The following is a 22,553-nucleotide window of genomic DNA, read 5'->3' as shown; positions in this document are numbered from 1 at the left end:
ATAGTTTTAGGTTGGAATAGTTTTAGGTTGGAATATTTTTAGGTTACAATATTTTTAAGTGGGAATATTTCTAAGTAGGAGTATTTTTACGTAGAAATTTTTCTAACTAGAATTTCCTATACGCTGTAATTTCTTTTACGGTAGAATCTCTTCAGATTGGAATTTGTTTACGTTAAAGTATTCCTAGGTTACAATTTTTCTACATCAAAATTCTTTTGCGCTACGATATCTACAAGCTAGAATTCCATTCACGTATCTTTTCGCGCTGGAATATTTTTAAGTTAGGATTCGTTCGTTAGAATATTTCGTTTTCCCTGGAATCTTCTTCGCGCCGATACTTTTTCCACGCTAGAATTTTCCTTACTCTGGTATTTGTTTATGTCAGAACTTTTTCGCGTCAGAAGTTACCACGAGTTCGTTTCGGTTGCTGCATTGTGAACGCGTGTAACCCGCGGGTCTTCGCGAATGTTTACGAGATCGATTCGCCACGGAACGAAACCGGAGTTGCCGGTAACGGTGGTTAATGTCGAAATGACAACTTGCTGGAAGATTGGCCGCGTTGAAGAACGAGAAGAACGAGCGAGAGGGAGCGAGAGAAAGAAAGAGACGGAGAGAGAAGGTGATGAATCGCAGGGACGACGAGCGGAATTGTTCGAGAAGAGAGCGTGAAAATCGGGGGTAATCTTCAACAATCCGTTTGCGAGTTTCAGGGAACGCCAGGTGAGCTTTCCTTGTTTGTTTTAACGCTACGAGCCCCGTGGATTTAAACGCATCGGCTAACTTCCAGCGTTTCGAAGTAAAATACCGATTCCTGGACGACTTTAACAATTGAGAAACTAGAAATTTCTACAACGCGAAATTCACACTCTGTTGAGTATATAATAAAGATCTTTACTCGTATCGCAAAGGAAGAGAACACATCCAAGAACTCTAGTCGTCTAATTAATTCACCAATATGTAAATCTTCCATAAATAATTCCTCTTTGTACGTTACTTCGAATAAAATTCATGACACTGGTCAATAGAAATACCGATCGAACGATTTAAAATTCGTGCAGTGAGGAGTTCGATTCATTCTATAATACTACGGATACGGAACTCGTAATAAAGATTCGAGAATAGTAGGTTCGCGTAATTAATTCACAAACATGTAAATCGTCGAGAAGTAATTCCTCTTTATACGTTTCTTTGAATGAAATCCACGATGGTTGAGAGTTGATGCAAAGCTATGACTTAAAATTCGTACAGTGAGAAATTCGATTCGTTCTCCGTTCCATCGAGCATATTTGCGTAATTAATTCAGAAACGTGGAAATCGGCGAGAAATAATTCTTCTCTCTATACGGTTTCTTTGAATAAAATTCACAGCGGTCGAGCGATTTCAATGCGCGGTAAATTCATCGGCGAGGCTCGAAGTGTTAACGGAGACCCATTTCCGATCGCAATCCTCGAAGATCATTGTCGAGTGAGTAATATCGGTTTTGGTTTAGAGCCAGGGCTGAAATTTTATGTACACCCGCGTACAGTTATGAAACTGTAAACAGAATAACCATAAACGGTAAATACCATTCGCTGAACGCGGACGAACTCAACGATGTCGTTCGCTTCGTATAATTATTCAATAATTAATACGACTATCAAACCGGTCGATGAAAATAATTAGGAAATGCATGTTTACTCCGATGAGACGCGTATCTGTCCAATTGCGAAACCGATGCGGCAAACGTATATACGATAAAATCGTAAACGTAGTTTCGATACGAACGACGCTCGAGAGATTTCAATGCGCGGTAATAACAGTATCGTCGAGGTTAGTGTTAAAACTAATGCCATATTCTCGAAATGCACGTTTCAGTGTGATCGTCGTGAACAGTTTACAACCCCGTGCGAGTACCATTTACCGTCGTGCCATTTCGAAATTACTTTCCCGTTATCTTCAACGTTAAAATATTTCAGAAACGTTTAAACGCTTTCGAACCGTACCTATCTCGGCAAACCTGTCCCAGAAGTAAAGACGGTTCTCTCTACATTGTAATAATTTGATTTTTGCAACATTTTCGATTCTTGCAACACGATGCGAAAATTGCGATAATTCTCCCGTAACCGAATACTCGTGTAACACGACTCGATAAACTTGGAGAACGCTCGTGCAACGAACTAACCGTGTCGCGTGAAGATCGAGCTCGATGTCGAAAGAAACGTTAATGCAAATTTCACACACCACCGAAAACCCCGTTCTTCGACTTACCGTCTTCTCGATTCTCCGCGTCCTTGGCCTGAATCAGGATCGCTCTGGAATAATTCAATTTATCCAACATGTTCACCATCGTGGCCAGTCTGCTCCAGGCGTCTCCGGCCGGGCTGCAACAAAGAGTTAACATTGCAAAACGAATGAAAATCCCCCATCGGTTGGACTGCTTCGGGTCTATCGGCTGAAATCGCGTAACAAGAAACCGGAAGGATCCAACCGCAGATGGTTCTTCCCGCTTGCGATAAATAATTCCTCCGGTGATTCAGTAAGCTGCCAGAACGAATCAACGAACTACGTGCTACCTGTGATTCGAAGGTGAATAAAGAAGACCTGTGCACAATAAGCACAGGTGGCACGATCGTCTTCCATGCCGTGGCTGACTTTACTTTCGCGACTGAATCATCGACCCGACTGGTAAGTTTCAGATCATGGGAATTTCTTACCGTGTTCCGCGCTCGTAAAAGGGAATGACTTTCGCAACGAAAACAAAAAAAAAAACACACGGACTCTGTTTCGAGTTTCAATCGTTCCGTTGCAATCCGATCAGTAATTTGTTTTGGAGCTACCCGCCGGCCGGAAGAATAACGGTTTCACCGTGCAAACTATTGAACTTTTCTTATCCAATTAACTGTTCTTGATTTTTCTTACGGTAAGTGTTTGTTTAAATATCTCTTCCAACGCCTGAAAACTTTTTAATTGCGTCAGAATGGAAATATTAAACGCAGTCTCTAACTACCGTAGATCTACTTACTACTGATTACTTTCACACTTTACACGAAATAAATCAATACAATAATTCCAACTTTGTACAATTTTTGTTGTCTTAAGATACTTTCAGAATAATCTTTATAGCGAATTTAAGTTAAAAACTATAACAACGAAATTGAAATACACTTTTCAAAGTGTACGCTACAACAGCCAACTCTTTAAAACTTTCCCATTCTATTGGAACTAAAATAAATCAATATAATAATTCCAACTCTGTACAATTATTTTCTTTTTTCTTAAGATACTTTCAGAATAATCTTTGTAGCGACTTTAAGTTAAAAACTATAACGACGAAATTGAGATACGATTTTCTATAGCACTCCTTAAAACTTTCTCGTTCTATTGGAACAGAGCTAGTGGGCCAGGCGATTTCTAGATATTTCGAAAAGTAGTTCCGGTTCGAGTTATTCATGCTGCATTATTGAACAGACACGGTGTGTCTCCTTCACCCCTGCTCGACGAACGAACTGAACCCGACCCCGATGACCGCGTTTCTCAGCGACGCGTTACCGTTTGGCACAAATATGGCCGCGCACAATTGATGGCCACGATTCGTTCAGTTCCATCAAAATTAGTAACAGATCGCCGTATCGCGGCGGTTCCCGCGTCCGTCGAACCCCGTGTATCGGTGACATCATTAAATATATGACGCGTCCGCGGCGGCCGCGCGCGTATCCATCCGACCACTTCCGTATTACTGTAAATCCAAAGTCGTCCGTTTAATTATTTTCAGCACGATGAATGGCAACGCGCGGGGGATCATTTTCCAAGCTATCGATCATTCGATGGTATCGTGCACAGCCCCCGAGGCGGCGATAAAGAAGCGAGGAAGGCAGCTGCAAAGAAAAGCGCACGACGCTTCTTCGGCCGGGATTAATCGATCGGCGTCATGAAAGGTCATTCGTTAATTGCGCCGACCGCATGCTGCACGTTTCCATTCGTCTAATCGGCCGTGCCTCTTTATCGCTAAATTATTACCGACCGCTTCGGACCCCTTATTGAAAATTGATGAAAATTCTGCAACGAGAGAACTGGAACGCGCATGCCTCGGGACTATCGCGGGTGAAATATCGAGGAATATTCCTGGGTGACACACTTCTTCTTCCAAATGGTAACCGAATGATCCTCACGAGGGAACCAATCGATGGCGGAGTTTTCTTTCGCACGGCGAGTGTTTGCGGACCGTTCAAATATTATTGGACGAGCGTTTTTGTTCGAACCGAGGAAAATGGTACTCGAATGATCTCACGGTGAGAGTTTTCTTTCGTTTGACGGATGTTTCCGGAGCGTTGAAATATTATTGGACGAGTGCTTTTATTTGTGACGATGAAAATGGTACTTGAATGATCTCACGAGGGAACGGATCGATGGTGAGAGTTTTCTTTCGTTTGACGGATGTTTCCGGAGCGTTGAAATATTATTGGACGAGTGTTTTTATTTGTGAGGAAAATGGTACGAGGAAAATGGTACCCGAATAATCTCATGTGGAAACAAATCGATGGTGGAGTTTTCTTTCGCTCGGCGGATGTTTCTGGAATGTTGGAAAATGATTGGACAAGTGTTTCCATTGTTCGTGTCGAGGAAAATGGTACCTGAATAATCTCGGGAAATATACCGATTGGAAAATTTTGTGTCACTCGAGAAAAGTTTATGGGGTATTGATCGAAGATACAAGATAAAAAGATTTCTCTTTAAGAATTTCTTACATCGAATTCACACCGATTGAAAATATTTAATCTTACTCGTGTATAGAAAAAAAATCATTACGTGGTAATTTAATCGCGAAATACAAAGAATACGAAGTTATACGCAGCTCGTTTATTCATTACGAAATAAAAATAAACGGTTCGATAAGGCGAGAGGAAGATCCTCGATGAAGATATTTTCCTCGCGTCCCGATCGGAAAATTAAGGAAGTAATAAGATTCTAGTTATCATTGCGTGACGCAATGACGTTAGATCCTTGCCTTAATAAGTGCTTTGTAATATATTGCGACTCCAGAGGTAATCGCATAATACGATCGGTGCAATTAAATCATTGGAAAGAACCTTTCGCGTCACTCCGTTGACGGCTCAAAAATCATTGATTTAAGAAACTCCTGTTTTTTTATTTTCAAGCACGATTGCATTATCGGAAAACTTGGCATTCCGTTTACAAGTTTCACGCGACCAAGAAACATTACGATACGATCAATAAAAAATTGACAAGTACCCTCATTTTATCAACCTATAGAATTTCCGGGTTAAAAATTTCCAATAAAAATTCTCCCGACCGGTAAAAATCACTAATGCAAAGTATCGTTTCGAATACTTTGGATCAACGATCGTAATAGTCGAGCAAGTCTCAATCTCGATCGAAATACCGTGCAATGAATAACACACACCGGTCGTCCAACTCGTGACACCGCGAATTAATATAATGTTGCGCATTGAAATAAAACGAGTGCGGAAAATTGATAAACATTCGCGAGTGATCTGCGTTTTTGCGCGAGACGAAGACATTCTCTATTTTCGATCGAAAATCGAGTGGTCCACTCTGGTGTGCCCAAAACTGTTGTTCCGTCCCCAAGGGGTTAACGATGGTCGTAATAGAAAAGAAAGATGGACGAAAAAGGGGGACGGTGACTGATCGATCGATCGCAATTGCACGGACCAAGGCACGAGCGAAGGCGAGAGGAGAGAAAAGAAAGTTACGATCCTCGGGTGAACGATGATAAAAATAAACGGCGGGGGTGGCGCGGAAGGGGGTACAACAGAGGGAATCGAATAAATCGCGATCGACGGCAGATTAATTGCGATCGCGGTTCTATAAATAGGAGCGTTTCTATTCACGGTGAACAGGATTAAGAGGATGCGATGATCGCGTTGGTAGCCGATCGACGCCCGTCTCGCGCCACCTCGCGCCGCCTCGCGCCGCCTCGCGCCGCCTCGCGCCGACTCGCGCCGACTCGCGTCCTTGCCAAGGAAACGCGATGCTCCGCGCTCGCATAATTGTTAATCGCTAACGAGCAACAATAATTAACTCATCCAGCCGGATAGGGGGCCGTTGGTTCTCGCAGTTACGGGACTAAAGGGGCCTTGAAACTCGTTTAATGGACGATAGATTGCATCGGTCTTGGCCAAGCCACCGAGAGTCTTTTCTCTCTTTTCGCCACTCGTCTTTTTGCTCCGTCTCGTTAGAAAGATCCAAGGTATCGATATATTCGGTCCGGGGCCTACTCGGCGCGATCGGTGTATAAAAATCGTTGTCTTCGATCTCGCTCGAATATTCGACGGTAAAAAGACTTTGAAGAAGCGCGCACCCGCGCGACCGCCTCGCGCACTGCGAAACTACGTTTATCGGAACGGAATACTGTTCGAGCTTGGTGCATCCGAACGAAATTCGTCCGAATTCGGTGCATCGGCACAAAATACGTCCGACCTCTGTTTATTGGAACTCCGTTTATCCGTGGCCTCATTTATCGGAACTCTGTTTATCTGTGATTTCATTTATTCGAACTCGGTGTATTTGAACTCTGTGTATTTCAACTCTGTGTATTTCAACTCTGTGTATTTGATCTCTGTGTATTTGAACTCTATTTATTAGAACTCTATTTATTAGAACTCTATTTACTAGAAATCCATGTACTGGAACTCCATTTACTGGAACTCCATTTACTAGACCTCCATTTCCTGGAACTCCACATATTGGAACTCCACATACTGGAACTCCACATACTGGAACTCCACATACTGGAACTCCACATACTGGAACTCCACATACTGGAACTCCACATACTGGAACTCCACATACTGAAACTCCACATACTGGAACTCTACATACTGGAACTGTACATACTGGAACTCTACATACTGGAACTGTACATACTGGAACTCTACATAATGGAACTGTACATACTGGTACTCCACATATTTGAATTCCATTTATTTAAGCTCTATATATATTGGATCTCCATTTACTAGAACTCCAAACCGGAAGGACCAAACCGGAAGTTGAGGATCAAATCGGAAGTTGAGGACCAAACCGGAAGTGGAGGACCAAACCGGAAGTTGAGGACCAACTTTTGAATTCCATTTATTTAAGCTCTATATATATTGGATCTCCATTTACTAGAACTCCATTTACTAGACCTCCATTTACTCAACCTCCATTTACCGGAACTCTCCACATTAGAATTCCATTTATGTAAGCTCCGTATCTATTGGAACTCCGTTCACTTCAAGTGGAACTCCCTTTATCCTCGCCATTCTAAAACGATCGAGTACGAAACCGAAGTGACGAAAAATGGAGGAAATGTTCAAATCACCTTATTTGAACAAAAATAATGGGGATAATCGGTAGACCGCTATTATGCAAACCTACCCGTTTATATGAACCGTCTGTCCCCCTCAGCAGTGTTCGCGCAAACGGAGTTCCATCGTACCCAAATTTAGACGACTGAAATTGGCCCGATCTCGTTGCATTTTTATCGCGTGCACGCGTCTTATCGCTGGTGCACGTTCGCAAAAGGGAGTCTCGTTTTCTCTGTTTTCGAAGCGGCCACGTCGACGCTAACGACGAGCCCTACCGATCTTTTCCAGCGATTCCATGGGCCACGGCTCCTTTGTCAATCATCGAGGAGACCGTACGAAGATAATTACACGTTGATCGGCCTTTCCTCGAACGTCCACCGTGCGCTTTGCATTGTCGTCGCATCGGCGACCACCAGATGCTTTTATTTCGATGAGTCACTCCCACGCTGGATCGTTTCGAGAACGGAACAGGTTCGCGAGCCAGCGACTTTAACGAGCGAACGATGCTGCTCTCGTACAGAGTTCCCTGGATTCTTCCGTTCGGAATTATGCTCGTTATTGGATACGAGAAATCGTAATTCCTCCCGATCGGTCCCCAATTTTAACGATCGCGAGAAACACGTTTTTCTCGATTTCGAGTCTCGTTTTTCGAAAAGAAGAAAAATATTTCTCAACGTCGTCGACAAACTTTAAAAATCAAGCGTTCCATATTACCACTATCCTGGTAGCGTCTCGTATCGTCTACAACTTGTAACAAAGAATCGACGGTTTTAAAATTCAATCAGGACGAACCAAATATTGTACACGTGTGACGTATTGTATCCAATATTATTCCTTATCGCAATGATAATTTTTGCCCGACACCACTTTAATTTGCAACTCAAAAATTACGGTAGACACTCTCGATGTTCCCACAAAATTGTTTACTCGTTTTAGGACATTGGCCTCGTTACGCGTGTACCACCCTGTATAACGACACAGTCGCCCCATCGTCGCTACGATGGACATCGTCACCGTCGCCATCCCCGACGAACAATTAGGTTTCCAGGCGGAATTTCGCGTCTTATCGCGGACGATAAATCACGAACGCGCGCCTGGAAGGTGTAGAACGTCGTCGACCGCGTGATGTCTCTTCTAGCACAGCACCACCACCACCACCACCACCACCACCACTCCCCCCTCCTCCTCTCCGGAACTTTCCCACCCTGAGAAATTGACGTCCGGGTGAGAATTAATAGTCCAACACAACAGTCATAATTCAAAACACCTGAGATGTCAACCTGAATTAATAGTCGCGCGCAGCTGCGACGGAACCGAACGTTCCCTGTTGCTTGATCCGTGAACCCCTTGAGGACCCCGCGAGCAGTACCGCCCTCAGCAACGTCTGGCATTTGCCCTGGGACCTCTTGCGCGCGAAGGGCCCCTCGCACTTATCGCTCACTTCCACGTTTTGTAAGAAATCGATTAATCTAATCGTACCGACCGAAGCATTCAATTCTATTAACGCATCAGTGTATTACTCTTGAGGTAAATTTATGTTGGAAACTACGTGTTCTGTAAAATGTAGTTTAGTGGAAAATATAAATTTGTGAAGTGCAATGCGCGCTGTAGACACCTCAGATCTTTTTAGTTACAGTAGAGTAGGAATAAAGGTCCCTTGCACAAAAAGGGCCTCGCGCTTATTGTTACTTACTACCACGTTTTATAAAAAAGAAAACTTACGTTATCGTACGCCCAATTTTCTTTAACGTACTTCAGTACTCTCATAGTATTCTTCTACTAAATTTAAGTTAACTACTTTAAATTATTCCAATAATAAGGATAGTATACAATATACTATCCTGAAAAATATACATTTCGAAAGTAGCAACACCTCAGAACTTTTTAGTTACAGTATAGTAAGAATAAAGGGCCCTTGTACGTAAAGGGCCTCGCACTTATTATTACTTACTACCACATTTTATAAAAAAGAAAACTTACGCCCAATTCTCTTTAACATACTTCAATACTCTCATAGTATTCTTATACAAAATTTAAGTTAACTACTTTAAATTATCCCGTACAATACACTATCCTGAAGAATACACATTCTGAAAGTAGCAACACCTGAAAACTTTCCAATTATACTAAAATAAGAATATTGATCTCCGCAACGTTTAATCGCCCCGGGCTCCGCAATCTCCATAGACGGCGATGCATCGCGGGCCCCGCGAGTGGGACCCGCCCCACAAATCTCCCGCTCGCGGATTAATCCTCCGTTTGACAAAAGCGGGAATAGATCCGCGAACGGGGCGACGTTGCACGCACGTTCTTCATCAAATTAGACGCCGTTCTCGGCGATAATTGCGCGCGGAGAAGGGTACGCGGGGAGAATAGAGAAGGAGAGGGGGAGGGTGGGGCGTATTACCAGTGCGGGGGAAACGAACCAGCCCCGTAGGAATCCGCGAACCTCTGCGTGACTGTAGATCGAGTTTTGATACGATACAGCGGTTGACCGTGACCCGCGTCACACTTCCAGCGCCGCCCCGCCACGAGCGTACTTCTTCGTCGTACGTCGCACTTCGGCGAAATTCAGGCCTGCTCGTGTTCGGGTTGGACCGTACGAAATTCAAAAAGCCGAAACGAGTCGCGAAAAACGGTACCAGTTACATCCCGTCGAGTGACAATCCCCCGATACCGGATCCGAGTAACGGAACACCCGTACGAAACTTTGTCGGCGAACGGGGGACTCGAATTGTTTTTTTTTTTTATATATCTTTCATCGAACCTTCCCGATGGTCTCGTTAACGAATAGGCGAGATTCTCCCGACGAGAACGAGTACCCACACGACGTGTTTCGGATCGCGTCTTTTGCAGGCAAAACCGGTCGTTTTCCAATTTTGAAAATTAAGGATACTTCGAGTGGGGTCGTGTTCGGATTCGTTTTCAACGGGAAGAACTCGCCGATTCGACGATGGTAGAATTGCTTTCGCGAAGACAGGATGATAAATATGAAAAATAATTTAAAACGGTGATTTCTCCGAAGACCGAATTCTCAGGTATCTTCGTCGCGTGGACGATATTGTCGATACCGGTTACTCCGTGGTTCTCTGTTTAAGGTATCAATTGTAAACCTCGCGTGGACGATCGAGTCACCAATCACGAATTTTGAACGATCGGTTAAACAATGAAAATGGGAGCGATGTGTCCCAATAGGGAATAATAATCCCTGTGGATGTTGGAACGATCGATAGTTCTCCAGAAGATTCACTTTCTCTCTCTCTCTCTCTCTCTCTCTATAATACACAGGGTCCGTTACGAATAATTTGCGAACGGATGTGAACGATTGTGCACTAACGAGAGAGGGAACATATTTTCCGAGAAGAAGGGAACAATCGTTTTTCTCGCGCGAGAATTTTGAAAAATCAAACGAAATTCGGGAATCAATGGTACTTAGACGTGGATCGCGTGGAAGGAACGAAAGCTTCCGAAAAAAGGTATCAACCGTGGAAAAAGGTTTCTCGCGATGAATAATTTGTGACCGTAGCGTAATCTGCTGGCGAATGTATGCATCGCGCACGGTTACCGACTGGACGCCGGAGTTAAGAGCCAGATTCAGACCGCAAGACCGCAAACCACAGGATCAGAGGGAGTTTGAAATATCGAGCATTCTTTCTACTCGCGAAGCCCCTGATCCTAATATACACGACCGCGCAGAGCCAGAACTAGCACAGAGGAAAATTTACTTCTCTTACTGACATTTAACGATAGACATCCCCGATGGGGTACGGTTAACCGGAAAATTTCGAATAACCACGCCATATTGAACCGTGCGCGTTGGAGAACCACCAAACGATGAAAAATAACTGGAATATCGATGAACTTCCGATACTACCTTCGAGAAGTAACATCTTGAGCATTCCCGATACGAGGAATTGAACTCCTCACGATGGACCAACCGAGTAGTATAAAATGGAGCAATAAATAAATAAGACGAGAAATCGGATTAGTAACGATGTACAAATAAAATATACACCAAGACGGTTGGATCCTATCCGTTGATACCGTGAATCGTATTCCAAGAGAAATAATTATATTAAATGTTTGATCGAACTCACCCGACTCTGTAGTCCGTGCAAGATGGAGGCGGATTCCAAACGGTGCTGTGGCAGAGCATCCAATCGCACCAAATCTAGAACAAAAAGATTCAGCGATGAAAGATTGCTCGACGAGGGGTACAGGAGAGGACGTTCTTATTTATAGAAAGGCCTAGGAAACATTTTATTTCATTCTGGTACCTACGTCCATCCATCCTCGGAAAGTGAATCGTATACCAGCAGTCTTGTATCGCGTCTACTTTATCGGCAATATTAATGGTCCTACTTGGGACAAGAGCAAAACTCGCCCATTATTCCGTGCGCCAGGTTGCGTCTTCGATAGCGATCAGCATTTTTTAATTATGCGATTCTTCTACAAAAGGGTGAGTATCGCGCGCGACGTAACCGAATTCAAGTATATACAATCTGGAGTTTTCGAAAATATTCCCGTGGAAACGACAAACTTCTAGAGAAAAAATAAAGTTTCGCTAAAATAAAAATAAAAAAAAAACCTTCCAAGTTATCTCAAAAATTATTAGAGGACAAAAATCCATAGACTCGACAATGGAGAAAATCGTTTCGTCTCGATCGCTTCGAAATCTTCGTTAATAATTCGAATCTCGATTTTATCGATATTGTATTCTTAAGTTAAAAAATTAAAAAAAAGAACACAAAAGTACGTTTCTCAAGATTCGACAAATGGTTCTCCTTGAGAGAACGTATCGTATTCTTGAGTTAAAAAATTCGAAAAAAAACACACAAAAGTACGTATCTCGAGATTCAAGAAATGGTTTCTCTTGAGGGAACGTATCGTATTCTTGAGTTAAAAAATTAAAACAAAAAATCCACAAGTACGTTTCTCGAGATTCGAAAAATGGTTCTCCTTGAGGGAATGTATCATATTCTTGAAAAAGTGAAAAAATTAAAAAAAAAAATACAAAAGTACGTTTCTTGGGATTCGAAAAATGGTTCTCCTTGAAGGAACATATCGTATTTTTGAGTTAAAAAATTAAAACAAAAAACACAAAAGTACGTTTCTCGAGATTCGAAAAATGATTCCTCTTGAGAGAACGTGTCGTATTCTTGAATAAAAAAATTCCAAAAAAAAAAAACACACACAAAAGTACGTATCTCGAGATTCGAAAAATAAGTTCTCCTTGAAGAAACGTATCGTATTCTTGAGTTAAAAAGTTAAAAAAACACAAAAGTACGTTCCTCGACATTCTTAAAATGGTCGTCCTTGAGAAAACGTATCGTATTCTTGAATGAAAAAATTCCAAAAAAAAAAACACAAAAGTACGTATCTCGAGATTGGAAAAATAGCGTTCCCCTTGAGGATCACCCTGTACGTCGCGATGCAAAACGCCACGCGAGTATCCTTGAAGGTTGCACCGGCCAGAACCAGGAAGAACCAGTGACGTCGCGATTCCAATGGCTTGTCATAGGCTGACCTTTATCGATGGAGCGTGCGTGCATAGCTTACGTGCGATAGGTGCATTAATCGCGAACGGTGGGTTGCATAATAAGTCGAGACACGAACGAACCAGGCCCAGGCCCTGACAACGGCCACCGGCGGACCTTGCGTGGGTGCGAACCGCGCGTTGCTTCATAAATTCTCGGCCGGTTAAGCGCGCTCACATGCAGGATTACGGCGATGACAAGAACGCCGACAACGAGCAATCCGATCGAGTTCAACGAAAAATCACACCGCCATACTACGGGAGTCTGCGCGTCACACGGCTCATCCCGCGCGCCGATTGAAAATGTTAACGACTCGCGTCGAATACACTGTTGGTCAAAAGTTTGGTACCTCTGTACCGGAACTACCATTTTAACCGATCGAAAGTAGAACGTGCGATTTATTTTTCACCGCTCGTATTACAGACGACCGTTTTAAAAATGACCAACACTTTGAAATTGCTCTTGTATCATACTTTGTAACAGAATTGCGATCTTACGAGGAATGGACTGAATCTCTCGATTATCAAGTACCAATATTGATTTATATAGCAAACTTCTAGAGAGACATGTACTTTGATTAAATTATTAAAGATTGTTTTTCTTCTCCTTTTATAGACTCTTCTTAGAAGTTGTTTAAGGTCAGGGGTATTTTTTTTTTGGAATTTCTAGATCGTGAATTGAAGGAAAAGTGTGATTCTTTCTCGTTGAATTTGCGAGAAAGTATGATCTTGAATCCTGTACCCCCGGCGCGTAAAATTCGTGTAACTGGAATGGAAGTACGTCGTTGAGGAAAAATTGAGGAAATTGGCACGCGATGAACTCTCTCGGCACAATTGCAACGTGCATGAATCACGAGGAACGATTGTTTTCATCGCGGGCCGGCGTCGACGCGGGAAATCACGAACACCGACGCGTGAAATTAATACCCAGCGTGGTTCTCGACGATTCCACGATCTTCCCGTAAAGAGCCATCGATCAGTCGAGCGATGCGCGCGACGATCGATCGAAAGAAATGTCTATTTGCTTACATTACACGCCACGTGTACGCGGAACGACGCGAACAAAAGAATCGGGATGACTAATTGTGTACGAGCGATCGTGGACTTTCATTTTCTTGTACTGCGATTTTTTTTTCGCTTTTTCCGTTGCGATTCTTTTTTCTTTTTCATCAAGATTCCACGCTCGATTAAATCCGTACAATCACAATGACGCGGTTTTCCCGTTTACGGTGAAAGTTTCTTGGAAAAAGAGATCTTGATAGGGGGTGGGAAGGGTGAGGGGCGGGGGGCATTAGATATACCAGAGATAACGGAAATACCTTGATAGCTGGTAAAAGGACTTGCATGTCCTCGTTAACAACCATCCTCAGTTCTTCGCCGCTGTCCAACTGAGACTTGAGCAAGGACACGCCACGTTCTAAAATCAGATTGAACATCTGCAAGGATACAACGAGTGCCCTTTCTTGGACCTCGGACCGGTACCCCTGCTCCATTTGGGCATCTGAAACAACAGAGGGAAAAATCGAACCGTTAGCGACACGAATGCGACATTTCGATGTTGGCTGGTAACGGTTAGATTGGCGCGACCCCGACTTCAGCAATTTGCAGATCGGTGTAATAAAATTGGCACACGTACAGGATGTGCGTGCAAACGGCACGGCGATGTTCCTCTCTAGACTCTCGAGTACCACGACGATTTTGTCACGGAGGTCAGAGGTGTATGGTAGTTAGGGGCGTTTAATTTTTATCGGGACGGACATTAAACGCTCTTCGTTATTTAACTTTTGTTCAGAGCCGCGTTAAGAGAGCCGTGAAGACCCGCGATCCTCGGTTATTACCCGCGAAACATCATAAACTGGGAGTCTCGAGTCATTTGAACATTGGTCGTGAGTCATTTCTACGGTCTGCACGAAGGCTGACTTCCAGGAACGCTTGAATGAGAGAGAGAAAAAAGAAAAGGAAAAATACATACCGGGGAAAAACTTGTCCTCTCTTTAGAAACGTTCGTTTTATCGCGTTTTCGTTTATTTTGTTCTACGTTAATTAGCCATCGTCGCCCGTAAATTATTATTTTCTACGGATACGTGTTTCTTCGACGCGTACCGTTTTTCATCCTCCCTGTTAGTTGAATTTCGATCGATTCGAGATAATTTCGATAGGTCGCCAGAAATTCCAGGGCCTCTACGAACACGAAGAGACAATAGCGTCGCGTCGACAACGATCAGTTACAGTTTACAGAAGTACGTAACATTGCGCTACCGTGCGCGAACGTGTTACTTGATTAAACTGGTAAACAAAGTTGGCAAAGCTCCTAATCCCGGCACATTCACGAACAAACTTCTCTCGTCGATCGTCTCGTAACGCTAATTGACGATCTCCGGTGATCTCGCGAGTCCTCGATCATTAGGAACAATACGTTTCGAGATGAACGACAGCTAGCTAAATTTTGTCAATTTATTCCGGCGATACGAAACGTCCAATAGAAATATTTCTTACATGCGTTAAAAATTCGTACCTTCGACAATATCTCTGTCGATTTTTATTAAAAAATGTTAACGCGTATGGGAGATATAAACATTCTCGTACCCTAAAAAGAATTTCTCAAAAACTATTGGAGAAAAATTATGCATACAACGATGGGAAATATTATAATAAATATACGATTCAATATTAGAATAAATATACGATTCAATATTAGAATAAATATACGATTCAATATTATACTAAATATACGATTCAATATTATAATAAATATACGATTCAATATTATACTAAATATACGATTCAATATTATAATAAATATACGATTCAATATTATAATAAATATACGATTCAATATTATAATAAATATACGATTCAATATTATAATAAATATATACTCGATCGTTGAATTTAAGAAAGAAATGAAAAAATCTATTCACTTCTCGAAATCTAAATAGGGATGGTCCGAAAATTGATGTGTTTACGAAAGTTTTTTGAGAAAAAACGTAAAATTAATAAAAAAAAAAAAATTGCAACAAAGAAACTGTTTGTATGAAGGAAGACGACGTTCCCCCTTGACAAGTGTACTTGTAAGTACACGTTACATGTACGATTCCGTGTAATTGCGGAAAAGGAGACTAGCTACTGACCGCGAGGATAATGCTAGGTGTCCACTCGAGAGTTTTTACCCTCGAGAGTCGCTATCGAGAATAAGAGCTCCCTCACACGAGCAACCGGTAAGGCGGCCACTGTGTTCGATCGTCGGAACACTCCCGATACATCCGTGTGGAAATACCTTTATCGGTGTGTTTTACTCTCGATAGCGACTATCGGGAGCAAAACTCACTAGTGGACAACCGACTCAAGTAAACGTATCGTAATCTGTCCGTATTTCTACCGATGTGGATTAATTTCCATCCTTCTTCGATATTCCATTTGGTTTGCACAATCTCGACGCAACAAAAACGCGTATTACCGCGTCCTAATACTTCAAGAGGACGATAAGTGTCCCAAATTGCGTCTAATATTTCTACTTTTCTAGATTTTCTTTCTATCTCGCACTATCTTAATCGAACAAAGACGTTTGTTATCGTTTTCAATGGTTCCGATACTTCCAAGCAAGGGGTAACTGTTTCGACTACTGGTACACTATCACTTGCAACAAAGGGGTCAAAAAGGCCTATTCGCGATAAAAGTACGCTACATTGACCGATAATAATACGTATCGGTTTTCTTGTTGCTATTATCACCTACCTCTGGTTGGAGAGCAGACAGGGTGGAAAAGAAGCGGAGGCGGAAGATGAGGGGAGAAAGAGGGAAACAGACGCGGAAGCGCGAGCCGGCGGAGAGACGAGGCCTTTTCATTATCTCGTATATCCATCGCGGGTAATCGGCATAGCCGACATTTTAACGTCGTTTCCGTGGTACGGCGTTGCGAACGAGGCTAACAGAAACCGTCCAGCGGATCGGTGTACGACCGCGCGGGGAGAAACGGGAACCCTAACTACTTTACGAAGGCGACATTGCGCGGCACCTTTCATCTAGGATACCGCGACTACCTGGGTCCTTCCTCGACCAACATCGGGAACCTTCGTCGATGATCGTATTCGTCGGAGCTCGACGAAATTTCTTCCCTTCTTTCGCCCAATCCTTCGATTCGATGGTACACAATTACGAAATACCAAAATTTGGTAATCCTTGGAGTCATGATCCGACAGAAGAAAAGTAAACATTCGATTGCAATCGATCCTAGCTTTTGGTAGAGCTACGATAGAGATATTATTGTACTCACATTCTTTGGAAACTTAGCGAAAATTATTATCTTATACAATTCTACACCCGGAAGTTTATAGAAATATTCTTGTACTCACATTCTTTGGAAACTTATCGAAAATTATTATCTTATACAATTCTAGAACCGGAAAATTTCTACGGATTGTTTAGTAGAGCTACGATAAAAATATTATTGTACTCACATTCTTTAGAAACTTATCGAAAACTTATACAATTCTATACCTGGCAAATTTCTACGGATTGTTCCTCAATTATAAGCGTACCCTCTTTTCACTTATACTGATGTTTATTTTACTGATAATTAATAGTTAAAATTGATTACACACCGCTCTACCTCGTTACGTCTATTTTATATTTTATACTATCACCATGACTTCCTAACGAGAGAACACTAAACAAACTTACATACGTATCGACGAGCAACTTTCCAGATTTAATCCTAAAACAACACGTAGAAAAATTAGTAACCATCTGAAACCCTCTTCCGTGCGTATTTGTAGGAAATTTAAATATTCAAGGAAAACCGTATACACGGTTTCTGTATTAAAAAAAGAGTACATACTTTGATGAATAAGAGACGTCATCGGACGTAGAAGAGTACTTGCCAATTTTTCGCCGGATTGCGTCGAGCGTTAAAAGCGTGCGGGAAATTTGAATCGGTGGTTCTGCCTCGTGCAGACCTAACCCACGAACCCAAGCATCATCGGATCTACGCGAAATCCTCCTCGTTGCACCAACTGACCCCTTCGACAGAGATATACGGGGACAAAGATCGAGGACGGTGTCCAATAACGAGCAGCATAGATGCGCGCACGGGGGATGGCGCAAATTGAATAAGGCAAGACCAAACAAGCGAATATTCCGTATCCCCCCATAGACCCCACGGTTCACCGTACGTGCGCGAGAGACCACTCGACGATACCCATGGCATCTGGCAGTTTAATTTATCGCGGACGTGGATAATAATTAGCGTTTAACTGCGTGGTTCACTCGAACGCCCGTGTGGTCTTCTTCGAGGGTTGGGAGTGTAAGGGGTAATTAGTTAGGGAAGATTTATAGAAAGGCCCCTAACTAATTGCCAATACGATCATTAGGGAAAATTACGCGTATCGTCTGTCGGCCTACCCCTCCCCCCGCCCACCCCCCTTCGGTTTCCTCGCCCCCCTCTACATCGTCCGCGGTGCATTCGACGATCATCAAAGTTGCATCGAGTACGCGCACCTGTCAAAGTTGCAACCTGCGTGCTTCCTTATCGGTTGTATCGTTGGTAAAGACTCTCGGAGATTCTATCGAGGCCAGTTTCGCGCGATGGCGATTAATTTCACGAGTCCCGCAAGTTTAATTGCGAATCGAGCCGGTGGAAAAATGCGAATAGATCGATGCTTCGATAAACGATTTTTCGTCGTGTCTTCTATTTCGTAGAATAATACGGCTCGTAACCTCACGGAGAACTATTTCGGACGGAACTTGCGTTGTTACGGGATGAGAAATTGTTCTCGATCGTTGTGAAAATAATCTTTCATTGTGTAATTCGGCGAGTTCTTCGGAGATTATTCCTGAGACCTCGTGTTTCTCGAGTAAGTTTCGAGCATTGACTTTGGATCGCAAAAAATTTCTAGCGTACTCGTATTTCAAAGAATGGATCGACACTGTAACCGATAAAGAGTATCGAAAGCAGAGGTAAGTAAACCAACTCTTACGAACGTTAAAACTACCTACACTAAAAAAAATTGCTTCACTTAACGGTAACATCCAAACGAACGAGAAATAAATATCAATCGACAACCGTTCGCGTTCGAGGATCAGAAGCTTCGAATTTTCGAGCCGCTCTCATCGCTCGGGAACAAATTCAACAGACATCGCGATATCGATGGTGGTCGAACAACGGGCAAACAAAACCGAAACGTCGAAAGCGAGCAATTACTTCGTTAAAGCGTCAATTATACGACAAGTTCCAATCACCCGGAACTCAGACGCGCGAATCATTAAATCAGAAGTTGCAACAGTTTGCAGAGAAGAGCGGTGGGATGAGGGGGTACGGTAATTCGATTGATGCGCGAATAAGAGGAGGCAACGACGTTGTCAATGAGGTCTGAAAAGGCAGCGTCCTCCGTCCTCTTCCTCCCCTTACCTCGCGACACGGATTCTCCCTTCTTTCCTAACGAACTAAACGGAGCAAGGACGGGGCCCTCCGCTTGTTCACGAGCGAAAACTACGTTCGAAACGTGTGCCGTTTAATGAAATTGGAGGGCGAGGTCAGCCTTCCTGTTTCCAGAACCGATACTAACTCGATTACCTTTCGCGAAAACGGACGCGAAATCGAGTTAGACCCGCTTACTCGAGCGAAAGAGAGAGAAAGAGAGAAAGATAGAGAGATAGAGAGAAATAGAACGCGGATAACTCCATTAGCATCGATTCTAGCGGCTGAGTCCCCGATTCGTTCGTATTTACCGGCGCGCGACGACAATAATGAATTTTCCGCGAGACGCTTAATTCCCCGTCGTCCGAGAATGAAGTCTTCCGTTGTCAAATTAATGGTCCCGCGAGCGGAACATTGAAGAGGGCGAGCGGAGGGTACAACAACGTCGCGCGAAATCAACGAAAATCGTATCCTCCTCGACGCTTCGCCGAGCACGCGATCGCGAACTCTCGCACGGATGATTGATGTTTAATCGTATTAAACCGAACGGGATGTCGCGGAGTTTATTTATAATTTAGAGCACAGACGCGAACGGGTAGCTGCTACGTCGCGTCATCCCCGTGGACGCGTTCGATCGACCGATTTCAAATTTATCGACTTCTTCGGTAACTTCGAGAACCATAAAAAGCGCTCGGTGGTATATATTGTATTTTTGGTGAATAATTTAAATTTGAGTGCTTTGCGCATTTTTCGAAATAAACGATTGCAAATTGTCCATTTTGTTCCGAACGACGGATACTCGGGCGAAAAATTATTCGTTATTGTTATTATTATTGTTCCGTAGTATTCTTAAGGTGCGTTATAGGCGATGGAATATTTGGGCTGTAACTTCCGCGAATAGAATCGCTCAGAAAGTGATACTTCACAGAGGATAATAAATAGAAACTTGGACACTGATATTTCACAGGGGATGGTAAATAGAGAAATTTGGAAAGTGATATTTCACGGAGAATGGTAAATAGAGAAATTTGGAAAGTGATATTTCACGGAGAATGGTAAATAGAAATATTTGGAAATTGATGTTACACGGAGGATAGTGAATAGAAAAATATGGAGAGCGATGTATCATAGAGGATAGTGAATAGAAAAATTGGAAAACTGATATTTCACGGAGGATGGTAAATAGAAAAATTTTGACACCGATATTTCGCGGAGGACAGTCTTGGCAAGTCTCTGTTATTAACTTCCAACGAGTTTAAAGACAGCGATTAAAAATTTCGATCGTTAAAAGCACCGACGAAAGTCCTCCCCGTTATCGGTGTCAATTTCCAAGACGAACCAACGAGATACAGTTCCAGCCGCGCGTCTTTATCGTCGGCTCTACAATATTGACACGCTGGCTCCTCGTTAGGTGAACGCTAGTTTCAGAGAAACCCTCGTAAATTCGCGACGCGTGTCGACTCGTTAAGCCAGTTATTATGCCACTCACTTTCTAACGGCCGGGGTAGGAAACACGAGAACCCTTTTGTTTGAAGGTAATCGCGCCCGTTATGATGACCAATAGAGAGGCATTACACGACACGTTAAAGGTAACTGTAATGAGCGCGAAAGAGAGCTCAACGCGCGGCGAGCAAACTCGCAGCCGGTGACTTTAATGACTTCGAGTGTCATCCTCCATTTGCTTCGCTTCGTTTAACAGGACAGGACGTGGTCGCCGCACGTCGGGAAAAATTCAATCCGCGATAAAGAGTTCGCTTGAAGCTCAGTTTGTACACCTTGTTCGTCCTCGTGTTCGATGTACAGTCTACGAGAAATATTCCACGGAGCCACGGATGTAGCTTCCTTTACAGCGGATACTTGAAAAAATCAATCGGGATACACCGAACGACGCACGGTGTACACAGGGTGTCCCGGAGAGACGCACTTTGGAAAGTTTCTACGTGGAAAAGAAATGTCACGAAGAGACAAAGAGACACGAGATTAAATAATTCAAAATGAACGCGCATCGTGCATTCCGCCCTTCGACGCTCAAAGTCTCCGCTCGTGAGTACGGAACGTCTCGAGTCCGTGAAAATCGTCCGATTTTACGATACGTGGAAAATACGAAAAAAAACACGAGAGTCGATAGCTTTAATTGTACAAAAATAATTGTCGGCACGTGACGGGTTGAGAAAGACCCACGGAATTCACTAGTGTTGGAACAAAATTGTAGATCGTTCGTACCTATTGATTCTTCCTCTCGAACGACATTCGTCGTCGAGAAACGTTAACATTGAATCGGTCTCGTCGACTGTGCTCCCAAAGAACAAATTAAAACGAAAAAAAAATCTCCGTCACTGGTCGGAGATCGATTGAAACGACTCGAGTCGAATCTAGCGAGAGTTCGTGTAGCCAACGTACACTATCAGGTTGTTCGATTGAAAGTGATTTCGTTTTCCAAAATGGAGAACATATAATGTAATAAAATGTTTGTACCCTCTAAAAAAAATCATGTTTCATTTTCACCGAAAGAAATTAAACAACCTAATACAATTTGGGTGTGCTGTTATTTTATCTAACGTACCCTAAAACTCGCCTCGCCTTCGTGCAACAGTTTCCTACAGTGTGCGTGCTTCGACACGCGAGAACGTCGATCTTGTCCAGGACAAAGGCTACGTATCGTCCAACGATTTTTTACCCACCCCCGACGAGTTCCTCCCGACGAACCAGTTACCCCGGTCGGCTCGAGATTAATATCACGGTCGTCGGGAACGAAACGAAACCACCGCGAGGTTCATTAACCAAATCGACCTGTCCCTCCGTGGACAGGAAGCCCTCAGAAGCAGCCGGCGAGTATGACAGGCACGTCGCGGGAACGTCAGCCATCGGACAGCAAAGGGGCGTTCGTGCGTGAAGATCCAGTGAAGGCCGTGACGAAATTCCCAGGCGTTCCCGCGTTACACGTCGCGCGCGGACGTAGGTGTGAACAACACTTTACGCCGCGCCCCGCGGCCAATTTGCTGGATTTATGATTTAACGCTCGTCCCTCTTCATCTCGGCCGGACGCTCTCCACTTCCATCGGGGCTACCGAGTTCACGGTCGATATTCGTCGCGATAATTGCACACGGTGTTCCTCCGGCTGGCACAAATTTCGTTTCGAAGTTACGCTACCCGCTTTCTCGAACCCTTGCCGCTCGGTATCGGGTTACGACTCGCCGACGTGGAAAAGTGAAATTTTCTACTTTTTCTTTTTTCTTTTTTTTTTTTTTAAATTATTCGTTTAAGGCTTTAGAGAGATACCTGCGACGAGGT

General features: G+C 43.3%; 1 protein-coding gene across 1 annotated transcript in view; it reads right to left on the bottom strand.

Annotated features, from left to right (window-relative positions):
- The window catches only part of LOC143155286 (telomerase-binding protein EST1A), a 184,431-nt gene that overhangs the window by 68,829 nt on the left and 93,049 nt on the right, over positions 1-22,553 (bottom strand). Inside the window, exons 18-20 of the mRNA XM_076327853.1 lie at positions 14,166-14,347; positions 11,408-11,481; positions 2,248-2,360 (exon numbers count right to left, since the gene is read on the bottom strand). Coding sequence (XP_076183968.1) covers positions 2,248-2,360; positions 11,408-11,481; positions 14,166-14,347 — 369 coding nt within the window. The remainder of the gene's footprint in view (positions 1-2,247; positions 2,361-11,407; positions 11,482-14,165; positions 14,348-22,553) is intronic.

Source organism: Ptiloglossa arizonensis, chromosome 2 (assembly GCF_051014685.1).
Source record: "Ptiloglossa arizonensis isolate GNS036 chromosome 2, iyPtiAriz1_principal, whole genome shotgun sequence".
Taxonomy (NCBI): domain Eukaryota; kingdom Metazoa; phylum Arthropoda; class Insecta; order Hymenoptera; family Colletidae; genus Ptiloglossa; species Ptiloglossa arizonensis.
This window is presented reverse-complemented; position numbering and strand designations above follow the sequence as displayed.